Source organism: Strix uralensis, unplaced genomic scaffold, assembly GCF_047716275.1.
Source record: "Strix uralensis isolate ZFMK-TIS-50842 unplaced genomic scaffold, bStrUra1 scaffold_215, whole genome shotgun sequence".
NCBI lineage: Eukaryota > Metazoa > Chordata > Aves > Strigiformes > Strigidae > Strix > Strix uralensis.
The window spans coordinates 102,713-125,265 of record NW_027436825.1 but is presented as its reverse complement, the minus strand read 5'-3'; the positions used below and the strand labels follow the sequence as shown (position 1 = coordinate 125,265).

At 64.7% G+C, this 22,553-nt stretch overlaps 2 protein-coding genes across 3 annotated transcripts in view; both read right to left on the bottom strand.

Moving 5' to 3' along the window:
* Positions 1-2,891, bottom strand: part of RNF40 (ring finger protein 40) — a 29,677-nt gene extending 26,786 nt beyond the window's left edge. The window contains exons 1-3 of one of the 2 annotated variants that reach the window (XM_074857448.1): positions 2,852-2,891; positions 1,985-2,124; positions 1,673-1,840 (exon numbers count right to left, since the gene is read on the bottom strand). In XM_074857448.1, coding sequence (XP_074713549.1) covers positions 1,673-1,840; positions 1,985-2,116 — 300 coding nt within the window. In that variant the 5' untranslated portion in view covers positions 2,117-2,124; positions 2,852-2,891. Of the gene's footprint in view, positions 1-1,672; positions 1,841-1,984; positions 2,125-2,847 lie in introns of both variants that reach the window. The other variant, XM_074857449.1, reaches the window with a different exon arrangement.
* A 1,251-nt stretch (positions 2,892-4,142) lies between these two features.
* SRCAP (Snf2 related CREBBP activator protein) overlaps positions 4,143-22,553 on the bottom strand; it is a 49,022-nt gene continuing 30,611 nt past the window's right edge. The window contains 14 exon segments of the mRNA XM_074857453.1: positions 4,143-7,624; positions 8,459-8,542; positions 9,013-9,192; positions 10,296-10,469; positions 11,265-11,379; positions 12,154-12,350; positions 13,581-13,750; positions 17,610-17,812; positions 18,892-19,109; positions 19,810-20,007; positions 20,964-21,136; positions 21,541-21,565; positions 21,643-21,824; positions 21,963-22,147. Coding sequence (XP_074713554.1) covers positions 5,876-7,624; positions 8,459-8,542; positions 9,013-9,192; positions 10,296-10,469; positions 11,265-11,379; positions 12,154-12,350; positions 13,581-13,750; positions 17,610-17,812; positions 18,892-19,109; positions 19,810-20,007; positions 20,964-21,136; positions 21,541-21,565; positions 21,643-21,824; positions 21,963-22,147 — 3,853 coding nt within the window. The 3' untranslated portion in view covers positions 4,143-5,875.

The following is a 22,553-nucleotide window of genomic DNA, read 5'->3' as shown; positions in this document are numbered from 1 at the left end:
GTCATAGGGGGCCCCTTGGGGACATTTGGGGGGGCCCTGAGAAGTTTGGGGGCACCTCAGGGGGTTTGGGGTAAACACAGGGTCAAGACACCCCCAAATCCCTGGAGGGGGGGGGGGAGCGGCTTGGGGGGGCCCTGGGGCATTTGTGGGGATGTGGGGGGGTCCCCAGGGAGATTTGGGGGGGCCCTGAGGTCAGGGGGGGACCCCAGGGAGCTTGGAGAGGGGCAGGGGGATTTTGGGGTCCCCAAGGCACTTTTTTGGGGTACTTTCAGCCTTTTTGAACATTCCCCCCCACGTTTACCACGTGGGGACCCCCCCAAAAAGAAACCCCAAGAACCCCACGTGACTTTTGGGACTCTGAGACCAATTTTTGGGGTCCCCGGGGCCATTTTTGGGTCATTTTCAGTGATTTTAAACACTCAATCCACATCTACCCCACTGGACCCCCCCAAAAGAGCTGCTAGACACCCTCAGGCAACTTTTGGGGTGCTGGGCCCAATTTTAGGGTCCCTTTGTGGGGTCCCCCTTTCTGGGGTCTCCAAACCCACTTTTGGGGTTCCTGAAAAGATTTTTGGGGCACTTTCAATCTTTTTGAACACCCCACCTACATCTACCAAACAGGGATCCCCCAAAACAACCCCAAGAACATTTTTGGTGCGGTGGGGATGATTTTGGGGTCCCCTGACAGCTCTCTGGGGTCCCCAAGGCCATTTCTGGGGTCCCTAGGGCCATTTTTGGGGTCCCCAGGGCCATTTTTGGGTCACTTTCAGTAGTTTTAGACATTCCATCCACATCTACCCCACTAGACTCTGCCCCCAAAGCAGCCCCTAAAATCCCTCAGGCAACCTCTGGGGTACTGGCGCCAATTTTGGGGTCCCCTGACAGCTCTCTGGGGTCCCCAAGGCCATTTTTGGGGTCCCCAGGCCCATTTTTGGGGTCATTTTCAGCGGTTTTAGACATTTAACCCACATCTATCATCCCAGACTCCCCCAACAGATCCCCCAGAGTCCCTGAGGCAACTCCTAGGGTGCTGGGGGGCCAATTTTAGGGTCCCCTGACAGCTCTCTGGGCTCCCCAAAGCCATTTTTGGGATCCCTAGAGCCATTTTTGGGGTCCCCAAGACCACTTTTGGGTCACTTCCAGCGCTTTTAAACATTCTGTCTACTTCTACCCCACTAGACAGCCCTAAAAGATTGTCTAGAGTCCCTGAAGCAACTTCTAGGGTGCTAGGGCCACATTTGGGGTCCCCTGACAGCTCTGGGCTCCCCAAAGCCATTTTTGGGGTCCCTAGAGCCATTTTTGGGGTCCCCAGGGCCCCTTTTGGGTCACTTCCAGTGGTTTTAAACATTTCGTCCAGTTCTACCCCACTAGACTCCCCTAGAAGATTCTCTAGAAGCCCTGACACAACTTCTAGGGCGCTGGGGCCACATTTGGGGTCCCCTGACAGCTCTGGGCTCCCCAAAGCCATTTTGGGGTCCCCAGGGTCACTTCTGGGGTCCCCAGGGTCACTTTTGGGGTCCCCGGAACCATTTTTGAGCCAATTCCATCCCTTTTAACCCCTCGGCTGCTGCCGCGGGTGGGTCAGAGGGTCCGTGCAGGGTTCGGGGTGGCCCTGGTGGGTTTTGGGGGTGCGGGGTGGGATTTGGGGGGGGGGGGGTGGGGGTGTCCCCACCTGTCCCCAGAAGCGGTTGACGAGCAGGAGGGTGGCGTCGTCGGTGGCCTGTCGCTTCTCCAGCTTCTCGATGCGCTCGCGGAGCTCGTCCTCGCAGGCCTGACGCTGCTCCAGCCGCTCCGCCAGCTTCTTGTTTTTGAACTGCAGCACCTTCAGGTCCATCTCCTCCTATTTTGGGGCAAAAAACAGCAGTTTTGGGAGGTCCCAGGCAATCAGGAAACTCCCCCCGGTCCCCCCACCTCAACATCTTCGCGCTGTTGAGGGGGGATCGGGGATTATTTTTGGGGGGGGGGAGGGGGGGGTCACACGCACCGTGGAGGAGATGCCGCCGAGGCGCAGCGGCTCGATGAGGGTGGTGGGGGGCTGCTCCTCGCGGGGGGGTTTTTTCTCAGGGGGGCCCCCCCCGCCATCGCTGGCCCCCCGCTTCGCCCCCGCTCCTGACATGGTGGTGTCTGGGGGTGCGGAGAAAAATAAGGGGGGGGGGGGTGTGGGGGGGTTTATCACGGGTCGGGGGGGGGTTATGAGGGGTGGGGGGGGGTATGAGGGGCAATAAAGGGGTGGGGGGGGGAAAAGGGTTTAACAGGGGCTGTGGGGGGCGGCGGAAGGATGTGGGGGGTGGAGGGATAAGAGGGGCAGTGAGGGGATATGGGGGGGGATATTGGGGGGCAGTGAGGGGATATGGGGGGGCAGACGAGGGATATGGGGGCCAGAGGGGGATATGGGGCAGTGAGGGGATATGGGGGGGCGGCGGAAGGATATGGGGGGCGCTGAGGGGATATGGGGGGGATATTGGGGGGCAGTAAGGGGATATGGGGGCCAGAGAGGGGATATGGGGCAGTAAGGGGATATGGGGGGGCGGCGAAGGGATATGGGGGGGCGGCGGAGGGATATGGGGGGGCGGAGGGATATTGGGGGGCAGTGAGGGGATGTGGGGGTGGCGGCGGGATATGAGGCGGCGGAAGGATATGGGGGTCAGAGGGGGGATATGAGGCGGCGGAGGGATATGGGGGTCAGTGAGGGCCTCGGCGGGGGTAACGCGGCGGGAAAAGGGCGGTTAATGGGGCTCAGCGGGTGGGTCAAGGGGTTGGGGGGGGCTATAGGGCCCTATCAGGGTCTATAGGGGCCCATAAGGGTCTATAGGAGCGCCCACCCCTTCCCCCCCGCCCCTTCCGCACCCACCGCCGCCGCCGGCCCGGCCCGCGCCCCTGCGCACGCGCAAGACCCCCGCCCCCTCCTCCGCGCACGCGCAGGCCCCGGCCCCGCCTCCCGCCGTCGTTGCCGCGGTAACCGAGGGGGCGGGGCCGGGCGCTCTTAAAGGGGCGATGCCGCAGCCGAACCCGTCACAGGTTGGGGACCACCACCCCTCCCCCCCACCCCCGGCCTCTCAGAGACCCCCATAGGGCCCCCCCCAGCCCTATAGCGACCCCCAAGTCCCTTAGGACCCCCCCAAGGGTCCCCCTTAAACCCAGGGTGGCTCCTTCAGCCCCATGGGGGCTCCCCCCAAACTTTTTAAGACCCCCCAGCCCCATGGGACACCCCCCCCCCAAGATCCCCCTTAGTGCCACAGGGAGCCCCCCCCCCAAATCTAAAGGGACACCCCCCACCCCCCCCAGGGGCCTCCTCATCCTCATAACGACCCCCCCAGCCCCACGGGGACCCCCAAACCTCCTCCGACCCCCCCTTCAGCTCCATGACCCCCTCCCCAGGGACCCCCTTCACCCCATGGGGACGCCCCCCCCCCCCCATCCCAAGGACTCTCTCAGTGCCACAGGGCCCCCCCCCAGCCCCATAGGGACCCCCCAAACCCCAGGGATCCTTCCCCCCACCCCCACATAAGACCCTACAGCCCTATAGTGACCCCCAGGGGACCCCCCCCCTCCCCATGGAGGACCCCCAAACCTCCTCTGACCTCCTCCAACCCCATCGCCCCCCCAACCCCAAATCTTTTGTGCCCCCTGGGCCCCCCCCAACCCCTTGGGGACCCCCCCCGAGGACCCCCTCAATGCCATAGGGATGCCCCCACCCTCCACCCCCCCCCCCAGCCCCATAGGGACCCTCAAACCCCCTGGGACCCACCTGAACTCTGTAACACCCCCCCCACCCCCAAAAACCCCCTTAACTGCATAAGGGTACCCTTAACCCCTCCCCCTCAACCCCATGGGCACCCCGGAAACCTGGGGGTGTCCCCCCTCCCCGTCTCCTGGGGGGTGGGGTTGGGGTGGGTGGGTGGGGGGGTCCCCAAAACTCTCCATTTTCAACCCTTTATTCATCGCATTCTCCCGCAGGAAAGCTTACAGCCGCCATCTGTACACGGTGCCCCACGCTGGGGGGGTGGGGGGGCCCCCCCCGTGACCCCCCCACCCCGGCACCCCAAAATCACCCTCCCCACCCACCCCCTCCCACACCAGCCCCCCCCCCAACTCCGCCCCGCCCCCCCCCCCCAGCCCAGCACAAAGCACCTTTGCATAGATCGTGTTCAAAAGGAACCTATTTTACATGGGGCTGTACAGGGGGTCGGGCCCCCGCCAATGTACACGGGTAAAAAACGCCCCCCCGGCACCCCCCGGGGTCCACCCCACCCCCCACCCCCCCCCACCCGAGCCCTCCGACTCTGCTGGGCCCCCGGCTGCCAGCTCCCGTTGCAAGATGGCCGCCGATTCAGACAGCCGTGGAGGGGGGAGGGGGGGGCGAGGGGGCTGCCGGGTTGTGTAGCTGCCAGGGGCAAGATGGCCACCGGCTCCGACGGCCACTGGAGTCAAATGGCCGCCGGGTTTCATCTCTGCCAGGGTCGAGATGACCGCTGGCTCCGACGTCCACTGGAGTCAAGATGGCTGCCGGCTAGGATGTCAACTGGAGTCAAGATGGCCGCCAGGTCAGAGGTCTACCGGAGTCAAGATGGCTGCCAGGTCCTATGTCTGCTGGGGTCAAGATGGCTGCCAGTGCTGGCGTCTTCTGGAGTCAAAGATGGCTGCCAGGTGCCATGTCTGACAGGATCAAGATGGCCACCGGCTTCGATATCCGCTGAGGTCAAGATGGCCGCCGAGTCACATCTGCTGGGGTCAAGATGGCTACCGGCTGCGACATTCACTGCGTTTCAAGATGGCCGCCGGTTACGACATCCATTGGAGTCAAGATGGCTGCCATGGTCAGGATGGCCACCCGCTCTGACATCCACTGAGAACAAGATGGCCACCAGCTCCGACATCGGTTGGTTCAAGATGGCTGCCGGCTTGTAACACCTGCCGGCATCAAGATGGCTGCTTGCTGTGACATCACTTGGCTCAAGATGGTGGCTGGTTCTGACTTCACTGCTCAAGATGGCCACCGCTGACATCACTGTGTTCAAGATGGCCGCCACTTCTGACATCACTGGGTTCAAGATGGCTGCCACCTGTGACGTCACTGTTCAAGATGGCTGCCAGCTCTTGCATCACTGGGTTCAAGATGGCCACCACCTCTGACATCACTGCTCAAGATGGCCGCCACTTCTGACATCATCCACCTGCCAGGTCGGCCATCTTGGGCTCACCATCGGCCATCTTGGGGTCACCCAAGTGGCCAGTTTGGAGCGGCTCCCGTCAGCCATTTTGAACGGGCTTGTCGGCCATCTTGGGGCCGCCATCTTGGCTGTTCTGAGGTGGGGGGGGTGTGTCTCCTCTGGTCGGCCATCTTGAGGGCGCGGTCAGCCCTTCCCTGCTGAGGCGGTTCCCGTCGGCCATTTTGAGGGGGCTCGTTCAAAAGCGCCGGGATCGGCCATTTGGAGGGGAGGCCCGGTCCGCCATTTTAGGATCGCCCGGTCCGCCATTCGGAAGCTGCAACCCGTCGGCCATTTTGTGGGCGCCCCGTTGGCCATTTGGTGGGTGATTGCTCAGCTCTTTTTGGGGGCGCCCCATCGGCCATTTTGTGGGTGCAGGGTCAACCATTCTGCGGGCACCCGGTCGGCCATTTTGTGGGTGCACGGTCGGCCATTTTGTGGGTGCACGCTCAACCATTCTGTGGGCGCCCAGTCGGCCATTTTGCACGCTCCCCGTCGGCCATTTTGGACCCATCCGTCGAGACCCTCCGGGAGCACCCTGCCGGCCATCTTGCGGCCCCCCCCCAACCCCCCCCTCCCCCCACCACGCCGCCCCACTCAGCCCTTCGTAGGGCCCCGGTCGGCCATCTTGCCGGCCCCCTCGGACCGCAGGGGGGCGGCCGGGGGGGTCACGTCTTGGCCTTGCGCCCGCGGACGGCCGCCGCTGCCGCCGAAGGGGTGTCGGGAGGCGCCGGGGGACCCCCGGGTGGGGTGGGGGCGGCGGTAGCCGAACGGGTGTTGGCGGCGGGGGGGGGCCGCGCAACGCCGGGGGGGCTGCTGCCGCCGCCGCTGCTGCTGCCGCCCTCGCCGCGCCGGTGGCGGGGGGGCGACGCCGCCGATGCCGGGGAGCCCCCCCGCCCGCCCGCCGGCGCCGCTTGGCCGGGGGGGGCCGCCGCCGCCCCCCCCGCTTCGTCCCCGCTCCCCCCTTCCTCCGAGGAAGGCGCCGGCGACCGCCGCCGCCGCCGGCCCGGCTCCCGCTCCAGGGGGGCCATGAGGGGAGCCCCGGGGTGCCGGCGGGTGCTGCGGGGCGCCGGGGGGGGCGAGGTGCTGCTGTCGGGCGACGCCCTTTTGGGGGGCCTCCCCCGGCGCCGTTTCCCGGGGCTTTGGGGGGCCCCGGTGGCCACCGCGCCCCCCGCCGCGAGCCGGCCTCCCCCGGCGCCGCTTGCTGGGAGGCTCGTGGTGGTGACGGCGCCGCGGCGGCCCCCCCCGTGCCGCGGCGTTTCGGGGGGCGTCCCCGGCGCCGTTTGGGGGGGGCCGGGGCTGACGCCGGGGCTGGCGCCGGCGCCGGGGGGGTCGTGTCGCCGCCGTCGGGGGCGCCCGGGGATGGGGGTTTCCAACACCGTCACTAAACGCCCCGGGAGTTGCCGCAAGACTTTGGCCGCCGGTCCCGGCCCCCGGCTTTGCCGAATTTCCACGTCGGCGCTACGGCGGCGCCGGGGACCCCGCGCGGGGACACCCCCCGCCGCCGGCGTCCCCCCGCCCGGCCCCTCCGGCGTTACCGGCGACGCTTCCGTGGGGGCCGGCGGGGACGGTGGCGGCGGGGGCGCGTCCGGCGTCGCTTGGGGAGGCGGCGGGAGAGTCACCGGCGATGGCGGCGTCACCGGGTGCGACGTCACCGGCGCTGGTGGGGGGGTGGCGGGTGCCGGCGGTGGCGGCGTCGGCGGCGGTTGTGACGTCGTTACCGGGGACGTCGTTGTCGTCGTCGTCGTCACCGGGGGCGCCTGTGACGTCGTCAGCGGGGGTGGCTGCGACGCGGTGACAACCGGGGCCGGTGGCGACGCGGTGGCGGCGGCGACCGGGGCCGGTTGCGCGGTGGCGGCGGGGAGAAGCGTGGCGGCGGGTGACGGCGCCGGGGGGGTGTTGGGTGTCGCCGTGTTGGCTTGTGACGTCAGCGGGGCCGCCGGTGACGTCACCGCGTGGCCTTGGGACGTCACCGGCGACGCCGTCACGGGGGGAGCCCCCGCGGGGGTCGGGGATGGGCGTGGGGACGTGGCGGTGGCCCGAGGGGACGTCGGCGGCGTCCGGGGGGACGTCGGGGTGACGCGGGGGGAGGTGGGGGTGACACGGGGTGACGGCGGCGTCACCCGCGGGGACGTGGGGGGGGCGCGGGGGGACGGGGGGGTCCCCCGCGGGGACGCCGGCGGTGCCCGGTTGGCCGTGCCGGCGGCCCGTAGCCGTTGGCTAGCGCGAGTGCCGGGACGTTCAGGGAGGGGACGGGGGGGACCCCGCACCCGTCGGGGGCGTCGGGGTCCCCCGGGGCCTTCGTCCCCTCCCGGGGTGGCGGCTGCTTCCTCCTCCTCCTCCTCCTGGGGGGGCAGGCGGAAGCGACCCCCCCCCTTGGCCTGGTCGATGTCCTTCCGCGCCGCCTCCACCTGCTCCTGGAGAAGGGGGGGGGCAGCACCCATGGGTGCCCCTGACCCATAACCAGACACCACCCCCATCCCTGACAACCCCCTGACCCATAGTGGGACCTCCAGGTGACCCCCAACCCACCCATGGGTGCCCCCACCACTAATAGGGACCTATGGGGGTCCCCAACCTATAGTGGGACCCCCAGGTGCCCCCCAACCCACCCTGGAGCACCCATGGGTGTCCCCTGCCCTATAGCAGGACCCACAGGTGACCTCAACCCACTCTGGGGCACCCATGGGTGCCCCCACCACTAATAGGTACCTATGGGTGCCCCCAACCCATAGTGGGACCCCTGGGTGCCCCCCAATCAACTCTGGAGCACCTATGGGTGCCCCCACCACTAACAGGGACCTCTGGGTGTCCCCCAACCCACCCTGGAGCACCCATGGGTGTCCCCTGCCCTATAGCAGGACCCCCAGGCGCCCTCAACCCATCCTGGAACACCCATGGGTGTCCTCTGCCCCATAGCAGGACTGCCAGGTGCCCCCCAACCCACCCTGGAGCACCCACAGGTGCTCCCTGCCCCATAGTGGGACCCCTGGGTGACCCCCAACCCGTCCTGGAGCACCCATGGGTGTCCCCACCACTAATAGGGACCTATGGGTGCCCCCCAACCCACCCTGGAGCACCCATGGGTTCCCCCTGCCCCCTATCAGGACCCCAGGTGCCCCCCAACCCACCCTGGGGCCCTCTAAAACCCCCCACCCCAGGGTGCCCCACCCAACCCCACCCCATAGCAAGACCTCGTGGGGTTCCCCCTCCCCCCCCCACCCCCCCATGGCTGCTCCCCACCCCCACACCTCCGCCTGCTTCAGCTCCTCCCGGCTGACGTCCTCCAGCGACGCCTCCAGGAAGTTCATGGCGTAACGCTCGATGGGGGTCAACTGCCACAGAGGACACCTGGGTCCCTCGGACAACCCAGGGGGGGGCCCCCACCCCAACACGGGGTCCCCCCAAACTCCCTCCTGGAGACCAGGGTGGCCCCAAAACCTCCCCAGATACCTGGGTCCCTCCACCCCACCAAGTTCTCCTGAGCTCCCCCTGAGATCTTGGTCCCTCCCAGTCCCCCAAGTTCTCCTGAACCTCCTGGAGATCTTGGTCACTCCAGCCCCCCAAGTTCTCCTCAACCCCCCCAGAGATCTTGGTCACTCCAGCACCCCAAGTTCTCCTGAACCTCCTGGAGATCTTGGTCCCTCCAGCACCCCAAGTTCTCCTCAACCTCCCCTGAGATCTTGGTCACTCCAACCCCAGCAAGTTCTCCTGAACCTCCTGGAGATCTTGGTCCCCCCAACCACCCAGGTTCTCCTGAACCCTCTGGAGATGTTGTCCCCTCCCTGAACACCCAGGTCCCCACCTGCTCCACCAGGGCAGCAATCTCCTGCTCGGCCTTGGAGAGCTCCTCCTCGGGCTCGGGGCCACCCCGCTCCTCCTCGGGGCTGAGGCTCTCGCTGAACTCGGCCAACGCCGCCACCCGCTCTGCCTGCGCCTGTGAGGCCGCCCGGATGTCCTCAGGGTCCTCCGCCCCGCACAGCGCCTGGGGACACGGGGACATCAGGGGGGACATCGGGGATGGAGGGGACATCAAGATAATCAGAGGACATTAGGGGTGTTGGGGCCAGCGGGGGTTGTAGGGGTAGAGGGGACATCAGGGGACACCGGGATGCGGGTGTTATCAGGGATGTGGGGGACATCAGGGGTGTTGGGGACATCAAGAACATTGGGGAGATCAAGGACATTAGGGACATGAAGGCCATCAGGAGTGTTGGGGACATCAGGGATATCGGGGCACATCAAGGGCGTTGGGGACATCAAGGACATGAGAAACATCAGGGGACACCGGGATGTGGGTGATATCAGGGACACAAGGGACATCAGGGGTGTTGGGGACATCAGGGGACATGAGGGACATCAGAGGACACCGGGATGTGGGTGTTATCAGGGATGTGGGGGACATCAGGGGTGTTGGGGACATCAAGAACATTGGGGCGATCAAGGATGTTTCGGACATCAAGGACATGAGGGACATCAGGGGTGTTGGGGACATTAAGGATGTTGGGAACATTAGGAGTGTTGGGGACATCAAGAACACTGGGGACATGAAGGACATGAGGGGTGCTGGGGCCATCAGGGATATCGGGGGACATCAGGGGTGTTGGGGACATCAAGAACACGAAGACATAAGGGGTGTTGGGGACATCAAGGATGTTGGAGACATAAAGGACATGAGGGGCCATCAAGGACGTTAGGGCCATCAAGGACGTTAGAGCCATCTGGGACGCAGGGGCCATCAAGGGACAATGGAAACATCAGGGGTGTTGGGGCCATCAAGGACACTGAGGGACATCAAGGACATGAGGGACATAAGGGACGTTGGGGCCATCAAGGGACAACGGGGACATAAGGGGTTTGGGGCCATCAAGGACGTTGGGAGACATCAAGGGACTATGGGGACATCAGGGGTGTTGGGGCCATCAAGGACATTGGGGCCATCAAGAACGTTGAGGAACATCAAGAGACAATGGGGACATCAAGGATGTTGAGGGACATCTGGGACGTTGGGGCCATCAAGGGACAATGGGGACATCAGGGACGTTGGGGACATCGGGGGGCGGGCTGTGGGGTGACCCGTGGCCCCACCTGCTCGAGGATGTGGGTGCGCCGGGTGGCCGCCGGGTCCTCGTCCTCATCGGGGGGGACGTCCCCGTCCCTCTCCTTCTCCTTCTCCCTCTCTTTCTCCTTCTCCTTGTCCCTGTCGGGCTCCCGGCGTCCCGGTTCCTCCGGCGCCATGTCGAACAGCTCCCGGATTGTTTGCTGAGGGAGGGGGGATGGGGGGGTTGGGGGGTGGGGGTCAGTGCCACGCCCGGATGCCTGGGGAGCCCCCCCAGACACCTCCATCCCCCCCAGACACCTCCGTCCCCCCTGCCACCACGAAGCCGTTGAGATGTGGCTCCAAGGTGGCACCAGGAGAAGGTTCCTGGACACTGGGGTCACCATGGGGGGGTCCAAGGGTGTCGGTACATGGACACTTGGCTCCCCCCAGATGCCTGGGGACCCCCCCTGGAGAATTGGGGGCCCCCTCAGACACCTGGGTCCCCCCAAACCACTGGGTCCTTCCTACTACCATGAAGCCATTGAGATGTGGCTCCAAGGTGGCACCAAGAGAAGGTTCCTGGACACTGGGGTCACCATGGGGGGGTCCAAGGGGGTTGGTACATGGACACCTGGGTCCCCCCTGATCTTCTGGGCTGCCCCCAGACACCTGGGTCCCCCCAAACCACTGGGTCCTTCCTACCACCATGAAGCCATTGAGATGTGGCTCCAAGGTGGCACCAAGAGAAGGTTCCTGGACACTGGGGTCACCATGGGGGGGTCCAAGGGGGTCGGTACATGAACACTTGGGTCCCCCCAGATGGCTGGGACCCCCCCTGGAGATTTGGGGCCACCCCCAGACACCTGGGTCCCCCCCAAATCACTGGGTCCTCCCTATCTCCATGAAGCCATTGAGATGAGGCTCAAAGGTGGCACCAGGAGAAGGTTCCTGGACACTGGGGTCACCATGGGGAGGTCCAAGGGTGTTGTTTTCTGGACACTTGGGTCCTCAATTACCTGCTTGAAGTAGGCGGTGGTGAAGTTCCCCCCCTCGATGGCCATATCTCCCAGCATCCTCTTCTGGTTGGCCTTCTTGAGGATGTTCTCCTCTACTGTCCTCTCACTGATGAGCCTGAGAAGGAGACAAAATCGTGGGGTGAGATGACCATGGAGGATCCAGGTGACCATGAAAGATTGAAACGACCATGGATGTTCCAGATGACCATGGAAGATCCAAGTGACCATGGAGGAACCAGGTGACCATGAAGGATCCAAGTGACCATGAAGGATCCAGTTGACCATGGAGGATCCAACTGACCATGGAGGATCCAAGTGACCATGGAGGATCCAGGCAAACATGGAGGATCCAGGCAAACATGGAGGATCCAGATGACCATGATGGATCTAGTTGACCATGGAAGATCCAGTTGACCATGGAGGTTCCAAGTGACCGTGGAAGATCCAGGTGATCACAGAGGGTCAAGGTGACCATGGAAGATCCGAGTGACCACGGAGGATCCAGGTGACCATGGAAGATCCAGGTGACCATGGAAGATCCAGGTGACCACAAATGGTCAAGATGACCATGGAGGATCCACGTGATCATGGAGGATTGAAATGACCATGAAGGATCCAGTTGACCATGAAGGATTCAGGCAACCATGGAGGATCCAGGCGACCATGGAAGATCCAAGTGATCATGGAGGATCCAAGTGACCATGGAGGATCCAAGTGACCATGGATTGTCCAAGTGACCATGGATTGTCCAAGTGACCATGGAGGTTCCAGGTGACCATGAAAGATCCAGGCAACCATGGAGAACCCAAGCGACCATAGAAGATCCAGTTGCCCATGAAGGATCCAGTTGCCCATGGAGAACCCAGAACGTTCCAGCAGCTCAACGTACCGGTAGATGTGGACATCACGGGTCTGGCCGATGCGGTGGCACCGGTCCTGGGCCTGGGCGTCCATGGTGGGGTTCCAGTCGCTGTCGTAGAAGACGACGGTGTCGGCACCCGCCAGGTTGACGCCGACGCCGCCGCTGCGGGTCGAGAGGATGAAGCAGAAGATGCGCTTGTCGGCGTTGAAACGCTCCATCAGGGCCTGCACGTCGGGGTGCCACGTTAGCGGAGGGGGGGGGGCCCAGATGTCTTGGGGTGCCCCTGTGGACACTTGGGTCCCCCCAAAAGCTCCTGGGTCCCCCCCAAACTCCTGGGTCCTCCCAAAACTCTTTGGTTCCCTCTACCACCATGAAGCCGTTAAGATGTGGCTCCAAGGTGACACCAGAAGAAGGTTCCTGGACACTGGGGTCACCATAGGAAGGGCCAAGGGTATCGGTAGCGGGACGCCCGGGTCACCCCTGAGCTCCTGGGTGCCCCCCACCCTCCTGGGTCCCCCCCAAACTGCTGGGTCCCTCCCAAACTCTTGGGTTCTCCCTACAACCATGAAGCCATTGAGATGTGGCTCCAAGGTGACACCAGGAGAAGGTTCCTGGACGCTGGCGTCACCATAGGATGGTCCAAGGTGTCGGTACCGGGATGCCCGGGTCACCCCTGAGCTCGTGGGTGCCCCCCACCCTCCTGGGTCCTGCCTAAACTCCTGGGCCCCTCCCAAACTCCTGGGTTCTCCCTACAACCATGAAGCCGTTGAGATGTGGCTCCAAGGTGGCACCTGGAGAAGGTTCCTGGACACCTGGGTCACCGTGGGGAGGTCCAAGCATGTCGGTACCAGAACGCCTGGGTTCCCCCTGAACTCCTGGGTGCCCTCCACCTTCCTGGGTCCCCCCAAACTTGTGAGTCCCCTCAAAACTCTTTGGTCCCCTCTACCACCATGAAGACGTTGAGATGTGGCTCCAAGGTGGCACCAGAAGAAGGTTCCTGGGCACCTGGGTCACCATGGGGAGGTCCAAGCATGTCGGTACCCGGACACCTGGGTCCTCCCTGACCTCCTGGGTGCTCCCCAAACTCTTGGGTCCCCCCCAAACTCCTGGGTCCTCCCTACCACCATGAAGCCATTGAGATGTGGCTCCAAGGTGGCACCAAGAGAAAGTTCCTGGACGCTGGGGTCACCACAGGGAGGTGCAAGGGTGTCAGTAGTGGGATGCCCAGGTCCCCCCTGACCTCCTGGGTGCCCCCCACCCTCCTGGGTCCCCCCCAAACTCCTGGGTCCTCCCTACCACCACGAAGCCATTGAGATGTGGCTCCAAGGTGGCACCAGAAGAAGGTTCCTGGACACCTGGGTCCCCATGGAAAGGTCCAAGGGTGTCGGTACCTGGACGCCCAGGTCCCCCCTGAGCTCCTGGGTGCCCCCCCACCCTCCTGGGTGCCCCCGCACCTGTCGCTGCTCGACGCGGGTGCTGCCGTCCAGGCGCAGGTAGATGTGGCCGTGGTAGGTGAGGAAGCGCTCGAGGACGTCGAGCATCCGGGTCATCTGGGTGAAGATGAGGACGCGGTGGGCCCCGGCCTTGAGGCGCCGCAGCAGCACGTCCAGCGTCTGCAGCTTCCCTGGGGGGGGACGCCGGTGTCACCGGGGGGGGGCCACTGCCACGGGGGGGGAGGGGCGGGGTGACCCCCGCTTTGGGGTGGGGGGAAGGGGGTGGTGGGGATATGGGGAGAGCAAGGGGGTAGTAGGAGGGATGGGGGGATGGTGTTGGGGAGGTGGGGACACCAGAGGGGACATGGGGACATCATTAGGGACATGGGGACACCAGAGAGGACATGGGGACACCAGAGAGGGCATCGTGGGGACATCATTAGGGACTTGGGGACATCATGGGGACATCAGAGGGCACATGGGGACACCATGGGGACGTCAGGGATTTGGGGACATCATGGGGACATCAGAGAGGACATGGGGACATCATGGAGATGTCATTAGGGACATGGGGACACCAGAGAGGACATGAGAAGATCATGGGGACATCATTAGGAACTTGGGGACATTGTGGGGACAGCAGAGGGGACACGAGGACATCATGGGGACATTGTTAAGGGACTTAGGGACATCATAAGCGACATGGGGACCTCATGGGGATGTCATTAGGGACATGGGGACACCAGAGAAGACATAGGGACCTCACGGGGACATAATTAGGAGCATGGGGACATCATGGGGACATCAGAGGGGACATGAGGCCATCATGGGGACATTATTAGGGACATGGAGACACCAGAGGGCACATGAGAATATCATTAAGGACTTGGGGACATCAGAGGGGACATGGGGCCATCATGGGCCCCCGATGTCCCTGATGTCCCCAATGTCCCCAAAATTGGGAAAAAGGGAATAGGGGGAGATCAGAGAAGTGGGTGCTTGCAGCTCCCTGATGTCCCCAACACCCCTGATGTCCCCCACACCCCCAACACCCCCGATGTCCCCAACATCCCTGATGTCCCCAACATCCCCAAAATTGCGAAAAAGGCAATAGGAGAAGATCAGAGAAGTGGGTGCTCGCGCAGCACCCGGCTCCCCGATGTCCCCAACATCCCCCATGTCCCTGATGTCCCCAATGCCCCTGATGTCCCCAATATCTCTGATGTCCCTGATGTTCCCAATGTCCCCAACGTCTCTGATGTCCCCAATGTCCCCAAAACGGGGAAAAAGGGAACAAGGGGAGATCAGAGAAGTGGGTGCTCACACAGCACCCGGCTCCCCCATGTCCCCAATGTCCCCAACACCCCCGATGTCACAGATGTCCCCAACGTCCCCAATGTCCCCAACATCCCTGATGTCCCCAATGTCCCCAAAATGGGGAAAAATGGAACAGGAAGAGATAGAAAAGTGGGTGCTCCTGCAGCACCCGGCTCCCCCACGTCCCCAATGTCCCCAACATCCCCAACGCCCCCAATGTCCCCAACACCCCTGATGTCCCCCACATCCCCAACGCCCCCAACACCCCCGATGTCACAGATGTCCCCAATGTCCCCAATGCTGCTGATGTCCCCAATGTCCCCAACATCCCTGATGTCCCCAGTGTCCCCAAAATTGGGAAAAATGGAATAGGGGGAGATAGAAAAGCGGGTGCTCGCACAGCACCCGGCTCCCCCGTGTCCCCAACATCCCCCATGCCACAGATGTCCCCAACGCCCCTGATGTCCCCAATGTCCCCAACATCTCTGATGTCCCCAACGTCCCCAACACCCCTGATATCCCCAATGTCCCCAAAACTGGGAAAAAGGGAACAGGGGGAGATCAGAGAAGTGGGTGCTCCCACAGCACCCGGCTCCCCCACGTCCCCAATGTCCCCAACATCCCCAACGCCCCCGATGTCCCCAATGTCCCCAACACCCCTGATGTCCCCAACACCCCTGATGTCACAGATGTCCCCAATGTCCCCAACATCCCTGATGTCCCCAATGTCCCCAAAATTGGGAAAAATGGAATAGGAAGAGATAGAAAAGTGGGTGCTCACACAGCACCCGGCTCCCCTGTGTCCCCAACATCCCCCATGTCACAGATGTCCCCAATGCCCCCGATGTCCCCAACACCCCTGATGTCCCCAATGTCCCCAAAACAGGGAAAAAGGGAACAGGGGGAGATCAGACAAGTGGGTGCTCACGCAGCACCCGGCTCCCCCGTGTCCCCCACATCCCCGATGTCCCCAACACCCCCTATGTCACAGATGTCCCCAATGTCCCCAACATCCCTGATGTCCCCAATGTCCCAAACATCCCTGATGTCCCCAGTGTCCCCAAAATTGGGAAAAATGGAATAGGAGGAGATAGAAAAGTGGGTGCTCGTGCAGCACCCGGCTCCCCTGTGTCCCCAACGTCCCCCATGCCACAGATGTCCCAAACGCCCCTGATGTCCCCAATGTCCCCAACATCCCTGATGTCCCCAATGTCCCCAACGCCCCCGATGTCCCCAATGTCCCCAACGCCCCCGATGTCCCCAATGTCCCCAATGCCCCCAAAATTGCAAAAAAGGCAATAGGAGAAGATCAGAAAAGCGGGTGCTCGCGCAGCACCCGGCTCCCCCATGTCCCCAACGTCCCCCATGTCCCTGATGTCCCCAATGCCCCTGATGTCCCCAATGTCCCCAACATCTCTGATGTCCCCAACGTCCCCAACACCCCTGATATCCCCAATGTCCCCAAAACTGGGAAAAAGGCAACAGGGGGAGATCAGAGAAGTGGGTGCTCCCACAGCACCCGGCTCCCCCACGTCCCCAATGTCCCCAACATCCCCAACGCCCCCGATGTCCCCAACACCCCTGATGTCCCCAATGTCCCCAACGCCCCCGATGTCCCCAACGCCCCCGATGTCCCCAACATCCCCAAAATTGCAAAAAAGGCAATAGGAGAAGATCAGAAAAGCGGGTGCTCGCGCAGCACCCGGCTCCCCCATGTCCCCAATGTCCCCCATGTCCCTGATGTCCCCAATGCCCCTGATGTCCCCAATGTCCCCAACATCTCTGATGTCCCCAACGTCCCCAACACCCCTGATATCCCCAATGTCCCCAAAACTGGGAAAAAGGCAACAGGGGGAGATCAGAGAAGTGGGTGCTCCCACAGCACCCGGCTCCCCCACGTCCCCAATGTCCCCAACATCCCCGATGTCCCCAATGTCCCCAACACCCCTGATGTCCCCAATGTCCCCAACGCCCCCGATGTCCCCAATGTCCCCAACGCCCCTGATGTCCCCAACGTCCCCAAAATTGCGAAAAAGGCAATAGGAGAAGATCAGAAAAGCGGGTGCTCGCGCAGCACCCGGCTCCCCCATGTCCCCAACGTCCCCCATGTCCCTGATGTCCCCAATGCCCCTGATGTCCCCAATGTCCCCAACATCTCTGATGTCCCCAACGTCCCCAACACCCCTGATATCCCCAATGTCCCCAAAACTGGGAAAAAGGGAACAGGGGGAGATCAGAGAAGTGGGTGCTCCCACAGCACCCGGCTCCCCCACGTCCCCAATGTCCCCAACATCCCCGATGTCCCCAATGTCCCCAACACCCCTGATGTCCCCAATGTCCCCAACGCCCCCGATGTCCCCAATGTCCCCAACGCCCCTGATGTCCCCAACGTCCCCAAAATTGCGAAAAAGGCAATAGGAGAAGATCAGAAAAGCGGGTGCTCGCGCAGCACCCGGCTCCCTCATGTCCCCAACGTCCCCCATGTCCCTGATGTCCCCAATGCCCCTGATGTCCCCAATGCCCCCAACATCTCTGATGTCCCCAACGTCCCCAACACCCCTGATATCCCCAATGTCCCCAAAACTGGGAAAAAGGCAACAGGGGGAGATCAGAGAAGTGGGTGCTCCCACAGCACCCGGCTCCCCCACGTCCCCGATGTCCCCAACCCCCCCGACACCCCCGATGTCCCCAACCCCCCCGATGTCCCCAACCCCCCCCGCTGTCCCCACGTACCGCAGTCGTACTGGATGAGGCGCAGGTCGGGGAAGTGGGTGCGCATGCTGCGCAGCACCCGGTGCAGCGCCCGGCCCCGGGGGGTCAGTTCCTCCCGCAGCCGCTGCTCCAGCTGCGCCCGTTGCCGCAGGCGCCAGGGGGGGGGGCGGCAGCTGTGCAGGGCCACCCCCCGCGCCTCCACCGGCGGCAGCACGAAGATAAACCTGGGGGGGGCGGGCACGAAAAAAAATTGGGGATCCCCCCCCCCCTCTGCAAAAAGCGACCTCCCAGCTGCGTGGGGCACCCCCCAAAAAAAACCTGGAGGCTCAGAACAACAACCCCCCCCCCCCCCGACACCCCCACAATTGGGTCTTCCCTGGTGGCCCCCCCCCAAACCCTTGGACCCCTCCCTGGATCACCCCAAAAAAACTGAACCCCCCCAAACTCCTTGGAAATGTCCCTGGATCACCCCAAAACCCTGAGGCCCCCCCCCCAAACCCCAATTCCTGGACCCCTCCCTGGATCACCCCAAAACCCTGAACCCCCCCCCAAATCCCTTGGAAACCTGACAGAATCACCCCAAAAATCTGACACCCCCCCCCCAAACCCCTTAGAAACGTCCCTGGATCACCCCAAAACCCTGAACCCCCCCAAATCCCCCTTCCCCAAACATTCGGGCCCCCCCAAACCCTTCAGCCCCCCCAAATCCCCCTTCCCCAAATATTTGCCCCCCCCAAACCCTTCAGCCCCCCCAAATCCCCCTTCCCCACATATTTGGGTCCCCCCAAACCCTTCAGCCCCCCCAAATCTCCCTTCCCCAAATATTTGGGTCCCCCCAAACCCTTCAGCCCCCCCAAATCCCCCTCCCCCAAATATTTGCCCCCCCCAAACCCTTCAGCCCCCCCAAATCCCCTTCCCCAAATATTTGGGTCCCCCCAAACCCTTCAGCCCCCCCAAATCCCCCTTCCCCAAATATTTGCCCCCCCCAAACCCTTCAGTCCCCCCAAATCCCCCTTCCCCAAATATTTGCCCCCCTCAAACCCTTCAGCCCCCCCAAATCCCCCTTCCCAAATATTTGCCCCCCCCAAACCCTTCAGCCCCCCCAAATCCCCCTTCCCAAATATTTGGGCCCCCCCAACCCCCTCAGCCCCCCCCAAATCCCCCTCCCCCAAATATTTGGGTCCCCCCAAACCTTCAGCCCCCCCAAATCCCCCTTCCCCATCTGTTTGCCCCCCTCCGACCTCCAGCTCCCCCCCCAGCACCCCTTTCCCCCCCTCCCCCAACACCCGGGGTCCCCCCGTACCTATCGAGGAGGGGCTGGAGCTGGCGCAGACGTTGGGGGGGGCCGAGGACAGCGCGGGCGAAGGCCCCCCCCGGGGGGGGCGTTGGGGGGGGCAGGGTACAGAGCCCCAACACTTCGCTGCCGTAGACGGGGGCCAACCCGCAGCGCAGCTCGTTCAGCCGCAGCAGCCGCTCCAGCCGCTCCGCGCGGCCCCTCCCTCGCTTCGCCTCCAGGGATTCCTGGGGGGGGGGGGGGTCACACAGACATGAAGGGGGGTTTGACCCCCCCCCCCAGCACCCCCAAACCCCCCCCGGTACCCCCAAACCAGCCCCCAGTGCCCCATAAACCTTCCCCACCCCAGGGTGTCATCCCCTCCCCCACTTCACCTCCAGCACCGCCTTTTGGGGGGGGGGGCGGCCACCATGGGGTGCCCCCCCCCACCCCGGGGGTCACCCAGCACCCCAAAATCTCCCCAGGTACCCCCCCTTTCACCCATGGGTCCCCCCCCCCCCGAAATCCTCCCTTACATCCACATAAATGCACCCCCCCCCACACCAGGTGCCCCCCCAAACCTACCCCCCCCCACAGTGCCCTCACCCATGGGTGCCCCCCCCAATACCCCTCACGCCCCCCAACTTGTGCCCCCCAGTGCACCCCAAAAACCCCCCTTACAGCTGCCCAGTGCCCCCCCAATACCCCTCACCCCCCCAATTGTACCCCCGTTTCCCCCAAATCCCCCCTTACAGCCCCCCCAGTGCCCCCACCCATGGGTGCCCCCCCAATTATGCCCCCCCCCCGCATTTTCCCCTAAATCTCCCCTACAGCCCCCCCAGTGCCCACCCCCAATACCCCTCACCCCCATAACTGTCCCCCCCCCACTGCACCCCCCCTTACAGCCCCCCCATACCCCCCCCCCCCCCAGTTTTTTGGGGTGCTTACCAGGTAAAAAGGGGGAGCGCGGGGGGGGCGGGGGCTGACGCCGGGGGGGCGGCCGGTGGGGGGTGGGTGCTGGAGGGGGGCTGGGCCCCCCCGGCCCCTCGGGCTCCTCTCGAGGGGGGGCGACAGCGGGAGGTGCCGGGGGGGCCCCCGGGGGGGCGACAGCAGCGGCAACGGGGGGGGCGGCAGGGACTGGGGGTGCTGTGAGGGGAAAAAAGGGGGATCAAGGGGGGGCACCCCCACAGCGGGGGGGGGTCCTGGGGGTGGGGGGGGGGCACCCAAGGGTGCTGGGCGGGGGGTGCAGACACTCACCCATCAGATCGGGTCCGGCAGCAGCGGGTGGGGGGGGGACGACGGGGGTGGGGGGTGGCGCGGGCAGCACCCGTAAGAGGGGTCGCCCCGGGGGGGGTGGGGGGGGGTCTGGGGGTGGGGGGGGGGCGCGGGGGGGGGGCGCGGGGGGGGCCGCCAGCCCGTCGCGGGGTGCCTGACGCACCACGATCTTCACCACCCCCCCGCTGTTCACCAGCGGCGTCGGCACTGCGGCGTGGGGGGAGGAGAGAAAAATTCATCAGACCCCCCCCCCCACCCCCCAAAATACCACCCTGACACCCCCCCCCGGCACCCAGGGGGGGTCTGGGAGGAGCTCAGCGGTACCCAAAGGGGTTTTGGGGGGGCTGGGGGGGTCAGGGGCACCCAAAAGGGTTTGGGGGGGGCTGGGGGGGTCAGGGGCACCCAAAGGGCTTTGGGGGGGGCTGGGGGGGTCAGGGGCACCCAAAAGGGTTTGGGGGGGGCTGGGGGGGGCACAGGGGCACCCAAAGGGGTTTTGGGGGGGCTGGGGGGGTCAGGGGCACCCAAAGGGGTTTTGGGGGGGTCTGGGGGGGCACAGGGGCACCCAAAGGGGTTTTGGGGGGGCTGGGGGGGTCAGGGGCACCCAAAGGGGTTTGGGGGGGGCCGGGGGGGTCAGGGGCACCCAAAGGGGTTTTGGGGGGGTCGGGGGGGGGTCAGGAGCACCCAAAGGGGATTTGGGGGGCTCTGGGGGAGGGGCACAGGGCACCCGAGGGTTATCTGGGGGGGTCAAGGGGCACCCACATGTGTCCTAGTGATCTGGGGGGGGGATGACACCCAGAGGACCCCCCCCCTTCCCCCCTCGCCCTTACCTTGGGTGGCAGCGATGGGGAGGCCAATTGTGGGGGGCTGGGGGGGGGGTCCCGGCAGGGGGACCCCCAGCAGGAGCCGGTGGGGGGGCGACGGGTGCCAACAGGGGTGACCTGGGCGGGGGGGCCCAGGAGGGGGTGCTGCCCCCCAGCCGCCACCAGATGCACCACGTTCCCTGGGGGGGGCGGGGGGGGCATGTCAGGGTGCACCCCAAAACCCCCCACCCTCCCTCAGAAACTTGGGGGGGGGGGAGCTTTTCATCAGCCCACCCCCCCCCACCCCCCCACTCTCATATAAAGCTCCCCCACCCACTTTTAGGGGTCCCCCACCCATTTTAGGGTGTGTGTCCCCCCCCACCTCAGCCCCCCCCCCCCCCCCAATTTTAAACCTTTTCCCCCACTATTGGGGCTCCTCTCCCCGTTTTGGAGCTTTCCACTTATTTTGGGGTGTCCCCCCCCCCCCAACACCCACCCTATAAGGAAGAACCCCCCTTTTTGGGGTACAGCAGCCCGGGGGGGGGGTCACCCCATTCCCTACCCCCCCCAGTAACCCTCCCCAAACCCTCACCCCCCCCCCCACCCCATTTATAAAGGATGGGGGTGCCCTAAAAAAAAAGGGGGGGGGGGGGGCCCCCGCTAAAAATAAGGGGTGGGGGGGTAATGGGGGGGTCCCCCAACTTACGTGGGAGGCCGCGGGGGGGGGGCGAGGGCCAGATGCCGCAGCGGGGGGGGCGGCCAGGGTCAGTTTGCTCCCCTGGAGCTGCAGGGTGAGGGGTTTGGCCCCCCCAGGAGCCGCCCCCCCCGGGGTCCCCCCAGGCCGCTGGGCCAGGGCCGCCAGTTGCCCGATGCTGACCACCTCGCCGGCTACCAAAATTTTTAGGGGAAAAAAAGAGATATTTAGGAAAGGAGGTGGTTAACACCTTAAAATATAAAAAGGGGGGGCCCCAAAGATAACAGAAGGGCCCTAAAAATTGGGGGGGGAAGGGTGGGGGGGGGTGGTACTTACAGGGCAGGCGGGCTTGCATGTCGGGGGCCAGTAGTAGCCGCTGGGGGCCAGGGCCGGGCAGGGCGTAGGCAGCCAGCGGGGGCCCCCCCCTTGCCCCCCAAAGTGGGGGTAGGGGGGGGTTGGGGGGGGCGGGGGGCACCCGCCACGGCGGGGGGAGTGGCCAGAGGCGCAGGCGGCAGGGCTGCGGGGGGGAAGGGGTTAATTGGGGGGGGGGGGGGGGGGGGGGGGGGGGCAGAGGCCCCGCCCACCCGGCGGGAGGCCCCGCCCACAGCCCCCCCTTTGCGCAGTGCCAGGGCAAAGCGCTGGCCACGCCCCCTCCCTAAGCCACGCCCCCTCCCCTGCCCCACAGTGCCTATGAATGCCCCACACCCCGCCCACTCTCCCCTCAAGCCACGCCCCCACCCCTTTAGCCACACCCACTGCAAGAGCACCACCCCTGCTTTGCCCATTAATGCCCACTAGCCCCGCCCCCTCTCCCAAGCCCCGCCCCTTTGCACACACCCCCACCTCTAGCCCCACCCCTTAACCAAGGCTCCCCACAGGCCCCGCCCCCACCCCTCTGGCTCCGCCCCCTCCCAGGCCCCACC